At 39.2% G+C, this 14,598-nt stretch overlaps 1 protein-coding gene across 1 annotated transcript in view; it reads left to right on the top strand.

Moving 5' to 3' along the window:
• Positions 1-5,959: 5,959 nt before the first annotated feature.
• RASA1 (RAS p21 protein activator 1) overlaps positions 5,960-14,598 on the top strand; it is a 66,721-nt gene continuing 58,082 nt past the window's right edge. The window contains exons 1-2 of the mRNA XM_083357248.1: positions 5,960-6,386; positions 14,396-14,548. Coding sequence (XP_083213374.1) covers positions 5,965-6,386; positions 14,396-14,548 — 575 coding nt within the window. The 5' untranslated portion in view covers positions 5,960-5,964. The remainder of the gene's footprint in view (positions 6,387-14,395; positions 14,549-14,598) is intronic.

Genomic DNA, 14,598 nt, shown 5'->3' with positions numbered 1-14,598 from the left:
CGTCTTCAAAAGAAAAACAAGAACATTGAGTTGCCTCCTGAAAAAGCTCCATTGGGACATACCATGACCCGAATGACTGAGAATTTCTATAGATATATCATGGTATAGCATACTATGTTAATTCAATTAACAATAGTTGTTTAATAAAGTTTTATCCTTAATTTGGAAACGATACTGTCCAAGGACCAAGCTGATTGAGAATTATAACAGCTGCTGTTCAATGTATCCGAAAAAGACCAGATTGGGAAGATGTAAATTGATTTAAGGTGCTTTGTATTACTCACTTTTAGCATGCTTGTTGTGAATACTGTGATACTATGTGTATACAGTACTTATTTCACTTAAGAGGATTTATTTCCTGTCGTTCAAAGGCAAATGGTTAATGAATATTGCCAAAAATTCTCAGTAAAAAACATGGGAGAACGAATCCTTTCTTAGTTATTACTTACATACTTATTGCATGGAGACAAATATTGCTATTAGTTTGGTTGATAAAAATGTTTAACACTTGCGATTAATGTCACAATTTAGGAATTACATTGGGAAAAACTACATCTAGATTCAAACAGAAGATTTAATGTGGCTGGGAATAATTAAAATGTAGCTGTTGCATACCAAAAGTAAATACTCAACCTGTCAGATATAATTACATATGCATACATAGAATTGTGTAGGGGATGATGAAAAACAAGAGTGTTTCACAAAAGTGTAAGTGCTCCCACATGTCCCTTTATTCTCTGTTAATTGCTGTGATTTGACTGTTTCACAGTCCGCCTCTCCCCCCACCCCACTGGAAGCACTCACCATCTGGCTGGTTGGTCTGTTTTCTTGGTATCATTCCCATTTAAGCCTTGCCAGTTTCTGTCTATTTTAAGTAAAACACTCATTAAGGACAGTCACAGCTGCCACACAGTGGTATTTGAAAGGAAAATTTCGCCTTTGCTTCGGTGCCAAGATAATAAGAATAGCAAGTTTATGTCTGATGATTCAGCTTCTCTTTTCCTTGGATTTCATCTACTTTCATCTGCATAGCATGAAAAATAAACAATCACAAGTACCTGAGGTTAGAGGAATGACAGAAAGAGATGATTAAAAAAGGGAAATTACTTATATGATACATAATATCTGACTGTTACTCATTGTTACTCAGGAAAACATAAATCTTTTATCATGGAAATCTAGAAAATACTTCAAGCACACTCGGTTATTTCTCCTTTTATTTTGCTTAAACCATACCATAAAAAATATGTGAATGGAACTTTCACTCTCCCTTAAAAAATAAAATGGCAGAATGACATAGGAAAAGGTCTAATATCAGAAAAAAATGAAAAAGCTGTTAAAATTAAGTTTACCCCAAATGATCTGCTGCCTATTGGATACTCAGGGGTTTCATTTTCAAAATTTCCACTTATGAATGCATTGGCTTGGAATTCTGAATTATAATCTGAATACATCTACTGGTCAATAGTATTTAGAGAAACCTAAATATTATGCAACAGGCAACCTGTTAAGTGAATGTATATAGTCATATATTTCAGGAAGTTAATTTATATTGTTGGGCTCCTCATATTCTGGTACTATACCATTTTATAGCTAACAGCATTTATTTCACATAAGAGAATGCCGGCTGGTGACCCCCAGGGGGAGAGCATTCTCAGTGGGTGCGCCAATCCTCTGGAACCGCTTACCAGCCGAAATCCAGATGGCCCCCGACCTTCGCACCTTTCGGCGAGATTTAAAAACCTATCTATTCCAGCAAGCCGGCCTGGCCTGATAGATTTGGGGTTTTATTTGTAGATCTGGAGTTTTATTTGTTTTATTGTTGGTTTATTGTATACTTACTTTGCTCTGTACAGCGCCCTGAGTCCTCCGGGAGAAGGGCGGTATATAAAACAAATAAATAAATATGATTGCATTATATTTAGTTATGCATTATGTTTCTCTTCCAAACTCAAATTACATATTTAGGAGACTACTGCATATTGTATTCCCAAACAGCACATCATAAAGAATTTATTTGTTTTGCTGTATTTCTACACCACCTGAATTAAGGTCATGTGACTATAGACATTTGTCTCTCTAGAGAACAGTAAATGGACCACAATTTAACTGTAACCTAATTAATAATATCTCACAACTGTTCTGTGCTTTGAAAGTTTAATGGCACCATAGGGCTTTGATTAAATATAATGGCATTTGCATTAATATTTTACATGAAACCAAAGTAGGAGAATGGCCCAAAGGCAAATAATGCAACTTGTAAATCAGAGTGGTTATACTGGTAAAGATCAAAGCATAGTTTTACAGGTAAAAAACTGCTTCTTACATTCTAAATGCAGTTCTCAATGGAAATTGCCAAGTATATTTTTAACCTGATTTCAGAATGCTGAACTTATTTGAAAACAGCAGTTTTCCCTTAGTTTTGTAAGGCAATATGAATTTTCAGAAAGGTTTAGAGATATACTTTATTGGTCATAAGCACATACAAAGCTCCTTCAAAGTGTTTTCCTTCCTGTCTCTTTCTACTGAACCCATAAGTTTTTTTTTATGCTGTGTTATGTTTTGTGGCTGAACTGTTATACCTGTAGGAAAGTGTGTTGAGGAATAATAGGGAATATGCATATTGCTTCTAACCTGCAGATATGTCATTTTTGTATTAAGAGTTTCTAAATATTTTTTTCCAGACCATTTAAATCAGTATAGATTGCATGTTTGATAGGAGGATGTCTGGTAAGATAAAGCAAAGAAGGGGCCTGGAAACTAAATGCATTCATTAACTGGCTATTTGTTTTAGTAACTATTTTCTAAATACTGTTCAAATAATAATATAGTATTTCTGTATTGGTCTCCAATGAGGCAAGAGTCCAAAAAGTATAATGAATCCTTAGATGGCATTATTTTTCATTCCATATAGAGTTCCATTTTTTTGTAATAACTAATCAATTTGTTGTCAGGAAAAAAACATCAATGTCAACATGTTACAAGTTGCATAGCTGTAATATTAGATGTATTTGCAGCTTGCCAATCTGAACCCTCTCATCTGCTAAATTCACTTCTGCATTATAACCGAAACTACTTTAAGAATAAAGCAAGTTGACAATTTACTGCGACACCTGTCATAAATTCTAACACTACCAGATCATAGAGATGTAGTATATAATTGTGTTAGTCCCACTTCATTAAAAATGAACTATTTTTTGGCTTACATAGTTTTAATTTATATGCATGAACATTTTCTTTGTGCAACTGCTTAGAACAGTCATACAGGTAATCTTAAACTTACAACTGGTTATTTAGCAACCAGGTATGGCAGACCCCCAAAACCTACTTACGGCCTGATTTTGAAGTTATGAGATCTGTGGTGACATGACTGTATTTTGAGCACTTGGCAATCAGCTCACCTTTATGGCCTTTTGCATTAGAACAGTAATGTTGACATTTTATACCACTTTGGGGGCTTTTTTCCCCATTTCTGACAAAAACCACCCATTGGATAAAACGGATTCACTTAATGGCCATGGCGTTTGCTTAACTAACACCAAAAATCCTACAATTTGGATAAAATTATATTGAGTGTTTAGACTGCCTTGGATGAGTGGTCCCCAACCTTTACGGCTTAGCAGCTGACCGAGGGGGGATGGAAGAGGGGAAGCAGCCTGCACAAGTGGCAGGCCAGCATGCACACACGTTGCATGATGTGCACTGGCCTGACACTCACGCAGGTTGAGCTGTGTGCGCATCAGCTTGCCGCTTGCACAAGTCAAGTTGTGCATGTGCATGCCGATGCACTGCTCATATGGCCCTGTTCCAAATGGGCCATTGCCTGGTTGAGGGCCACAGCCTGGGGGTTGTGGGTTCCTGCTTTAGATTCTCCTTTCACCAATTTCCTGTTTTTTCCCCTTCCTAAATTTTGAATAAAGCTTATGTTTATTGTTATCTAAGAACATTAGTTTTGCTGTTGTTAATGAAAACATTTTTCTTCATGCAAGTGTATCAATACAGTAATATTTTCCTTTTCTGTGACAACTAATATCTTTTAACTAGAAGAAAGCATATGTAATACACTTAAGTATCAAGATGCAAAGGATGGGAAAGTTTCATTAGCTCCTTTGTACCTTTCTTTCTTTGTACCTTCCTTTCCACAGTAGAATGAATAGACAAACGAAGGAATCTTTGTGGGTGCAGTTTTTATCTCATCTACCAATCACCCATTTATTTATTTGCTGAGGGTTTTTAAAATTGTTAAGATTCCAGAATCACTTTTTTTGAGATGGGCACCCATATAAATTGATAGCACACTTTTCTTCCAAAAGATGGAAGAAAAACAAAAAAAGCAGTGATGTGGGATGGGGAGAAGTTTCTGTATCTATAGGTTTTGGACGAGTCCTTTACTTTTGTATCTTGAGTCCCATGAACTGTTCTATGTGAATACAACCAGTCTGAAATACCAGATAATAGGAATATATTAACATACAGCCTCAGATAAAATAATTTTGAAAACAACTACAGGCAAGCTGGCTGAGGAATTCTGGGAGTTGAAGTCCACAAGTCATAAAGGGCAAAGTTTGAAGACCAGTTGTAGAGCATGGAATGCTGCCATCACACTTGGGGGAGGGGTTAATATATTTATTACTTTGTTGTTTTTGTTACCGTTTTTATATTTTTTTATTTTATGGTTGCTTTTAGTTTCAACAAGCAGTAACCCGCTCCAAGTCTTTTGAGCTGGGCAAACTATTAACACTGAGAATTTAGCCAAGCTGACATTGAAGTAAGGGTCACCTGCACAGAGAGGTTTATATCCAGATAAATACAGACCTGTGTTTTCTCAACTTGATGACATCTTATTGAGGTTACGCGTAAGAAGCAGCTTGGGCTGAGGGGACCAAGGCCAGCAATAATCCTATTTCTAAATTGCAGCAAGTGAGAAAACAGCAGATTAAGGCACAGTCTTGAGGCACGTTATCACATTTAACTTGCTTGAATTTTGTGGACCAGAGGCCCACAGTCTGTAAAAATCAGTACCTTACCCATTGATTCATCTTTATTAATGTTTCTCAACATTGGCAACTTCAAGTTGCCAAAGTTGAGAGAAACTGATCAATATACCAATGATACCGACTTGGGGGGGGGGGTGACGATAGCCTTTTTCTTTGCGTCGCCTTAACTACAAAGTCAAACGTGGCAGTCGCACAAAAAACAAACAACAAAACAAAACAAAAACCCTTGACATATTTAAAATATGGCAGAGTTTTTCGTGGGCCAGAAACCTTTCCGCGCCTCTCAGAAAATGTCTTTTATATCTTTTCTCCGTAATCCCACGAAGCTGGTAGACTTGCGCTGTTTCCTCTCGCAATACTAGTCTCTCTCAAGTGCTGACACTCGGAAACGAGACGCTCCCCTTAGTTACTGATCGCCTCTTCTTTTTCCAACAGGGCCAGGGCCGCCTCCTGCCCTCTCAGAAAGCCCAGCTGGGCCCCCAAAAGCTCCAGCGCCACCGCTGCAGAAGTTTTTTTCCGCTCTTCTCCTCGTGGCAGAGTGGCGGCCGAAGGACGCGCATGCGCCTTGGGGAAAAAAATGGGGGGTGTGGAGGAGAGGAGCGGCAAGCGAAGAGACTAGGGGCGCTGCCGCCTCTCAGCAGACCACGCGAGTCCGACAAGAGGGCTGGTTGAGGGAGCGCGTGAGACGCTGTAGAGCTGCCGCCGCCGCCTTCGGTGCCAGAGGCGGAATGTCACGCCCTCCCCCAGGAACCGACTTGAGTCCTTGGCTACTGGGTGGCTCTCCCATTGTTCCCATCCCGCGTCTCAGGCAGAGCAGGTCCACCGGTTCCTCCCTTTCCCGCTGAGGCGAAGGCGGGGAACGTCTCTCTCCCACCCACCCACCCACCCCCAGTGCCTCTCGGCCGCCTCCTCCCGGCCGCGGGCTGTCCCATTAAAGGCGGGGAAGGGTGGGAGGAGCCGGAGCAGCATGATGGCGGCGGCCGAGGCTGGCGGCGAAGAGGGGAGTTCGGGAGCGGCCGGAGAAGCGGGGGGACATTGCCCACCCGCCGCCAACGCAGCCCCCCGCAGCGGGAGCAGCAAGAGCGCGGCTGCGGTTCTTCTGGGAGGCTCCGGCCCGAACGCCTCTCCCGCCCCGGGCTCGCTCGCGGTGGGTTCCAGGCCTGCCCCTGCGGAGATGTCCAAGGGGCCGCTAGCGGCGACTCTCCCGCTTTCCGAGAGCGGCGGCGTCGCCGTCAATACTGCCGGGGGCTTCCCGCCGCTGCCGCCGCCTCCGCAGCCGCCGCTTCCGGCCGGGGGACTGAGCACCGTGGATGAAGGCGACTCTCTCGACGGGCCCGAGTACGAAGAAGAGGAGGTGGCCATCCCACTGAACGCGCCCCCCACGAACCAGTGAGTATTCTCCCCTACGCCCCGTCCAGTCTAAGGATTTAGATGAGGTTCCTTCCCCAAAGTCTCGGTTTCTAATACCGCACCCAGTGGAAGTGTGTTGTGTATGTCAAACTCTGAGCAAGTCCTGAAAGTTTCTTTTGCGCCGCCTCTTTCTCTTCCCGCATCCCGTTGGAAGCTGCTTAGTCAACTGCCTGCCTGCTTGCCCGGAAAAACTGAAAACCTGAGAATTCAGTCTTTCCCCTGGCCCTTCACCTGAAAAGAGTAAGAAGCACCGAGGCTCACATTTGACAATTTTCCTTCGCTTTTGCCTAAAGCTTCCCAAAGTGGTAATTTTCCGAAAGCTTAACCGTATTTTTAACAGTCCTCAATATTTTCGTCTTAAGAAATCCATGACTAGAGCGAAAAATGCTGTATGATACTTGCTTGTCTTTATAGAATTTTCTGCATATAAAGATTGCTGTGCTATCATGAAGTAGCACATACTTTGTATGCAAAGCTTTTTCATAGAAGATGTAAAATAACAATTTTAGTAGCATCCCTCTGAAATAACTAACATAAATAAATACAGCTTGTCACCCTTTGCATCTGGCAACCTGTCTCTGACATTAAAAATGTCCCTTTCTATTGAGTTTAGGCAGAAATTTTTTTTTGATTAGATATTTCTGATGAATGAAAGAAATGATGTTATGCTTTCTGATAATGGATTCACTTTGAAAGAGGCAGAGATGTTGATCCTGACATCAGAGCAGGTTCACATGGGGACTGAGAAGCTTTAGGTACTTACAACTGCAAAGCTTCCAGCTTTCTGCAGTGTATTTAAAAACAGAATGGGAAGTAGTTTAGCTTTTCAAAGGAGGCAAAACATGCTTCATCTCATCCATTGCAGTTAGTGCATAATCCAGTGACTTCTTATTTCCAGAGACTTCAGTCTTTTATGAGCAGGACATTGCACGAAACTAGATAAAAATTGTTCATCAATTAACAGTTGAATTTATTGAAGTGGCACATAGTTGCTCTACAGCCTCTTGCTAAAATGAATTTTGAACCCTGAATACTATTTCCAAAGTCAAAACTATTATAGCATAAAGCAGAGATGTTTTATTTAGGTTGACCACAGCTGATGCCATAATAAACCCAGCATAGATGTAAAACTGAAATGATTTAATGCCTTTCTGGAAAATATGGATTTATCCAATTATCTACTGTGGTTCTTCCCTGAAAAAAGAAAAATGTATTGATGACAAATTATAACTGTTTTGAATCCATGTATTGTGTTCTTCCAGTAGTATCCTTATAATCATTTTTATAAAAATATTATTCCTGAGATTTTTCCTTGAAAAACTAAGGACAAATCTGCTGCATCCAGATATTTCAAGAGAAGCACTTACATTATGTTTAACTATGTTTACATTATGCATATAATACAAATTTACAAAAATGAGATAATTTCTGATATTTGAACAATGTCATTGCCAACTGCTGTGAAAATAGATTAAATGGACATTTAAGAGTAATGCATTTATCTTTTATTGATTTAAAGCTATTATTTGATTATTGAGAGTTGGATCCCACACAAGAATGATTGAGCCGGGCGGCATGGAAGTTTAATAAATTATTATTAATGGTAATCTGTCTACCCAACTACTCAATTGGATCAAAAGTTAACTATATGCTATTTTATATACCATCACAGACACAGTTTTGGTGAGATGGGCAACTATATAAATTGATTGATAAAAATATTTTTTTTGAATTTTAAATATGTATGTAACTGCTTTATTAACAGGATAAGTATAAAAGTATTAAGGTAGTATCTCTGGAGCTGTTAGATATGGCAGCTTCATAAAGGTGAACAGTATTTGGATCTGAAAAAGATATCTTAGCTCTGTACAGATTGTTCCTTAAAGGAACCAATCCATATGGCCCCCTCCCTTTGTGGCTTCATGTAGTTGTTAAAAAGAAGTGGAGAAGATAGAGAACTTAACAAAGTAGAAGTCTCCAAGGAGCTCTTTCTCCCCCAAGATTGGAACCATCACCTGAAGAAGGAAGAGAATCACTGTAGAAGAGTATGTTTCCAATCTCCCAAAGGCAGTCCAGAAGAATAGGAGGCTTGCAATGTCCAGATCCCAGTTGGTTTGAAAAATTATCCAGAAGTGCAAGTGCAATGAGTATAGTTTTCATGCTGAACCCTGCCCCTAACCTTACTGCCAAGATGTAACAAAGTCACATCAATTTTATGGTGCTACACTGGTTATCAGTAGACCTCTGGGCCTAATTCAGAACACTAGCAATTCCCTGTAAAGCCCTATGTCACATGGCACTGGGTTAGATTGGAGCTATCTCACTAACATATGAATATGTCTCCGGTTTGATCATGAACGGAGAGCTTGCTATCCTCACATGAAGTATGAAGCTGTGGATCAAAAGGAAAAACTTTTTTCCCTAGCAGTCTGTCCATTACAAAATGTCCTGCAGGTATACACAGCGCCTTCTGACATTCTTTTTCGGCAGGTCTTTAGCCAAGGATTAATATTTAAACAGCCTACCTAGTTTTATTTATATTTACGTATTTTCTTTAAATATTTTCTTAATTGTTTTGTATATTGCCCAGAGCCTGAAGACTGATATTATTGTAAAATATTGTAAAATATTATTGTAAAATAAATGAATAATAAGCACTTTATTTTTGAAAATTATATCCTGTTTTTACTTCTGAAGCTCAAGACAGATAGACTGGAACTTTATTTTGGTAACTAACCAATACAATTACCTTTAATAAAATAAACAAAAGCAAAGTTAGCCCCTGATATCAGTGACTACTAGAAACATTTGTGAGCAAATTTAGATATAATGTAGCAAATTTTTGATACTTTAAGAAATATATATTTAGCCTGGTTATCTAACAAATAATGCAAATAAAAATGCCGAGTATCCTAGAACAGGGCTTTTCAACCAGTGGCACGGGTACCACCTGTGGTACATTGGCACCTGGCAGGTGGTATGCGGCCATCCTAGAAAAATGGTAGTGGGGGAGGGGAATGAGCTGAACCGGTGGCAGCACCACACAAGCCTGAGCGAGAGACGGCTGGAGCTGCAAGGCTGTCAGGGCTCAGCAGAAGCGCCAGGATCAGCACTTCTTCAGGGCTGTCAGGGCTCAGAGGAAGCGCCAGGATCAGCGCCATGCTCCAGCTGGACCTCGGCGCTGATCCTGGTGCTTCTGAGCCCAGAAGAAGCACCAATCAGCTGGAATGTTGCAGCATCTCCAGGGTCTTGTGATTTACATTCAGATGCTTGGTAACTGATTCATATTTATGACGGTCACAGTGTCTCAGGATCATGTGAAGTGACCAAAACTTGCTGCAACCACCCAGCAGAGGGGGGGAAAATAAAAACCAAACACCCCCCACCCCACCTCCACTGCCAATCCTTAACAGAAATGCTCACAACAATGAAAACCTCGGACAGGAGGAAGAGCGCTGCCGGGCGGACAGGCAGGTGTCTTGCTCGGCTGTGGCTTGGGGGGCACTTTTTTCAGTGCCATTGTAACTTTGGACAGTCAGTAAGCGAACTGTTGTAAGTCGAGGACTACCTGTACTTCATCACTTTCCTTTTTTTTTTTTGGTCATCAAGTTTTTGACACCTTGCTAGGTGACTGGTGGTACTCGGATGTTGCCATAACCTAAAAGTGGTACAGTGGGTGAAAAGGTTGAAAAGCCCTGCCCTAGAAATTTAGATAAAAAGGGCTAATGAGCTGGTGGCAAATATACCTGTAGTACTGACAGTACAAAAGAACATGGGCATTAGTTTCTATGGGATCTGTGTTACAGGGGCAGTGTTGAGTTTTGTAGGGATTTTTCCTATATTTTCCTTTCAAAACAGCTGTGGGGGAACATTAAATCAAGCTAAAAATAAAGCTCTCCTGAATTTGGGAACTGTAATGTGATAAAATATGGAGCCAATATAGAAGTTAAAATTTGGTTATTTATAAGTATGGTTTTTTTTTTTAAAAAGCAATTTCTGTTTGGTATTCTATGTCTAAGATTCTTTGACTTAATATTGATCTAATCCTAAAATTAAGATGACATCACTGGAAAAGCAAAGAGACTGATCATAAATATACAAAATAGTCACCCTGTGAGATAGTTTGAAAAGAAGTCATCATGAGGCCAAAAGTATATGATTCATGGCAGAAAGTCTGTTTTTTTTCCCCCAAAATCACTTTACTTTAAAGTTACAGGATCCACAAGTAGTCCTTGAATTACAATCACTTGTTCAGACAATGTTCAAAATTATGTTACTGAAAGAGGGAAACGACTGGTGCACAAGACTGCAGCTGTCTCAGCATCCCTGCTGTTATGTGACCATGATTGGGGTACTTGGGTGCCTGGTCAACATTGTAGCGAGCTGTGATTTCATTATCTCTGTTTATGACATTTCCTGCCTGCTTTCTGCAAGCAAAGTCAAACAAGCTCCCATAAGTCAATCCTGCTGCTTTTTCTCCCAAGGAGCCTCACTACAGAGTGTGAAATCCTAGGCATCTTGTATTCTGAGCAACACCACCTTTTTGCCCTTACCACCCTTATTGTCACACCCAAGCTCCCTAGCATTACGTTACTCTCCACATTCTGAAACACCTGCCTGCAGCACCTGCCTACCCTCCTGCAGCACCAATGTATCTTCTTCGCTCCTTCCTTGGGACTTTCACATCATCCTGCTTAACAATCCGTATGGTCCTGGATTTACGACAGCAGGCATGATTGCTGTCACTAAGCAATGTGGTATTAGGTCATCATACTTTACAACTGTATAATAGAAATAGAAACTCAGTTGCCATTGTAACTTGGGGACTATTTAATATACAGTATTATACAACTTTCTATGAAACAATGTTTAGTTAGGAAGCAGCAGAAGTGAAATTTCCTAGAAGGAAGATTGGTTGTAAATCTTTGTATTTGGCAGTCATGCATTGTGTAACAACACTACATAATTTTAAATACACAGATCCTTTAATATATTTTGTATATAGATATCCAGCTGGTCCAAAGATCTAATATTGGTACCCATAATTTGGCCACTAGATGCAAACCTTGAGTTTTAAGTGTAGAATCTGTTTTAGGTTTATGCACATTACAATTTTCTTCATTCATATAGAAAATTATATTAAAATGATACAAATGTTAACTATTCAAAATTCTTTATATATTAATGATAAAAGAAAAAAAATATTTGTTTGTAATCTCATCCCCATAGTAAGGGCTGACAGATGACTAAGAGAAGGAAGAGTAATTTTTACAGGGTAATTTTCTATTCCCAATTGCAAAAGATGGTGCAACACAATATATTTATTTTCAAATTATTTATACATTAAAAATAAAAATAAATATAATTATTGAGCCATAAAAGAGAACTCGTTAACTAAAGCAAATAGCTTTTTTAAAAAAAATGAATGATTGGAATATTGCATAAATAGATGGGTAGAAGAGAAAAGGTAGGAAAGGAATGGAAAGTTGCATAAATGAGATTTAAGTGGAAATGAGTCAAGTGATAGCAATTAAGATGTCAAATTGGAGTAAAAATCAATAGTAAGAGTGTGTAGTGATTACAGTGATATTTTATAAATAGTACAGTACACATCATCTTTATGTCTTTGCCTACTGTAGCATTAAGGATATTGGCATCTGCCTAAAAGTTTGTGACCAAGGAAACTGATGCAAAGATCACCTGATTCAGAGACCTGTTAATCAGTGCTCTCAAGCTTCTCCTTATTATAATAATATATGAGCAAGTAGCAAATGATATTCTTTAAAAAAAAACACGACTTTTTGCCATACTGTACACTGACATTTTTTTGTGAACTGTATTCCCTGTTTGCAGGTAAGAGGCAGAATTCTGAGAAGGATTTTGAATTGGAAACAGGATAAGTTAAATACATTCTTAAGTTTTACTAAACTCTAAATTGCTCTATTGTATTCTGCACTTCGTGCTAAATTGGATCGCAGACGTAATGATTTGTCTTATAGTTGTACTAGGAGAAATCATGCAAGAGTTATTAAATATTAAGCTGGAGGATTTCTCTCATTTTCTCTCCCATTGCAGTCACACCAGGAATTGTAACTTGATAGGAATTTTTGAAAAGACAAACTTTTTATAGATCAGGGGTTCCTATCAGGGGTTCCAGGTGAGATGATATTCCAGGGGGTGCGAAAACTTGGGTTTTCAAAATTATAGTGTATATGCATAATTTGTTGCCGTTATTTCGAACTTTTGTAAGGGGTGCATTCTAGGGGTGCAGGGTATAGAAAAGGTTGGGAACCACTGTTATAAATGATTCTGTAGACCTTTTTAAAGCAAAGTTTTTGCAGAGCAATGAGAAAAAACAGCAGAATATTTGTGGTGAGTGATATATGTTAATAAAATACAATTGTTTTAATGATTTTCCATAACTGAAATAATTATACTTCCTCAAATAAGACATAGTTCTAAAAAGTAGATGTAGGTGTATTAATAAAGTAATAGCCTGTGTTAAATGGTCCCTATCTCCGTATTACACGCACGCACGCACACACAGAGAGACTTGGTTATGATAATGAATATTAATTTTGCAGTTTGAACCTGTGTTAGTTTAAGGCAGGGGTGTCAAACTCAATTTCATTGAGGGCCGCATCAGCGTTGTGGTTGCCCTCAGGGGGCCAGGTGGGTTTGGCCTGGGTGGGCGTGGCCTACTGGGTGGGCGTGGCCAGCTCTACATCGTTTACATCAAGGGTGCCTATGGGGGCCTGGGCAGGAGTGGGACAGATCTGAGGGTCTCTGGCAGGAGGAGGGTCTCTGGGCCAGGGCCAAGGCAGTGGGGACCGTTCCCTCACTGTTTCCAGGATGGCTTCGTGGGCCGCATGAAACCAGTTCGCGGGCCGGATCTGGCCCCCGGGCCTTGTGTTTGACATGTCTGGTTTAAGGTAATCTAAAATCAGAAAGGTTTTGCTAGCATCTTTTCAGACTAACCTAATTTATTAAAAGGCAAAACTTTTTTCTGAATTACAATTCACTTCATCAGATGCACCAAGTGGCTAAAATGATGTAGAATTTAAGTTGAGATCAGATGGATCAGAAGAATGGGTGACAACAGCATGGTTTACATGTAAAATTAAGTACAACTTTGGAGAAAAATCAACACAAATATTTTCATGAACATACTCATTGTGAACATTTTAGACCTGTCGGATATATAACTTGCAGTATGTGGAATTTTATTCTGTTTATCTGTTAAGGCAGAATGTTGTAATTCATTGCATTCTTGCAAAAAAGGAAATTTGTGTTCCATAGCGTCCATGGCTTAGGACCAGAGTACTCTCCCCAATTGTTTCCTTCCATCCTATCCAATCTATCAGAAAGAGCATGCTCTGGATACCGACAGAGCTGCTGGAGCCAAGAAGAACATTTTCTTATTGGAATATCTGGAATATCATTTATCCTGATATTAGATTGGCATGGTACCCTTTGGTCTTTTGTAAGGCTTTGAAAACGTGGCTTTGTGCTCAAGCCAGTGACCGGAGTGACGGTTAAACACCATGTCCTGGTGGTATGGATGATTGGTTAGGTGATGCCTGGATGCTATGTGTCTTTACTTTTGTTTTCTAAAAATAAATATTTTTATTTCTTTTATTTTAAGAGCCCTGGAGCCACTTCAAAGTGAGATAGCAGCCTATAGAAAATATTTTTATTTTATTTATAAATAAAATAAATAATAAGTAAATAAATTATTTTGTGGGAATAAGTACCACTGAAGTTTTAATACCTATTTTAAAATAAAATACATTTAATATAAAAAGGGAAAGAACTACATAATTTTCACTTTTAGTTTTTCTTATCAGATTAGGAGTAAAGTTGTCATTCACTTGCAACAGCCTATAAGAAAAATGAATGTAGGAAGTTTTATCCAGGATTTTCAGGCCCACATGCTTTGCCAAATGGATTGAATATATTATATCGTGTCATTATCCTTTGGTTTTCAGATGGTATCATGGAAAACTTGACAGAACAATTGCAGAAGAACGTCTTCGACAGGCAGGAAAACCTGGAAGTTACCTTATTCGAGAGAGTGATAGAAGGCCTGGATCATTTGTGCTTTCATTTCTGAGCAAAACTAATATTGTTAATCATTTTAGGTAAGTGAATGTTTGTTTTTGAAATTGATAACTGTGCTCCAATAAAGTCC

This window comes from Vipera ursinii, assembly GCF_947247035.1.
Source record: "Vipera ursinii genome assembly, chromosome: 2".
In the NCBI taxonomy this organism is placed as follows: domain Eukaryota; kingdom Metazoa; phylum Chordata; class Lepidosauria; order Squamata; family Viperidae; genus Vipera; species Vipera ursinii.
Note: the sequence above shows the minus strand (reverse complement) of the source record. Positions and strands in the feature narration are given on the sequence as shown.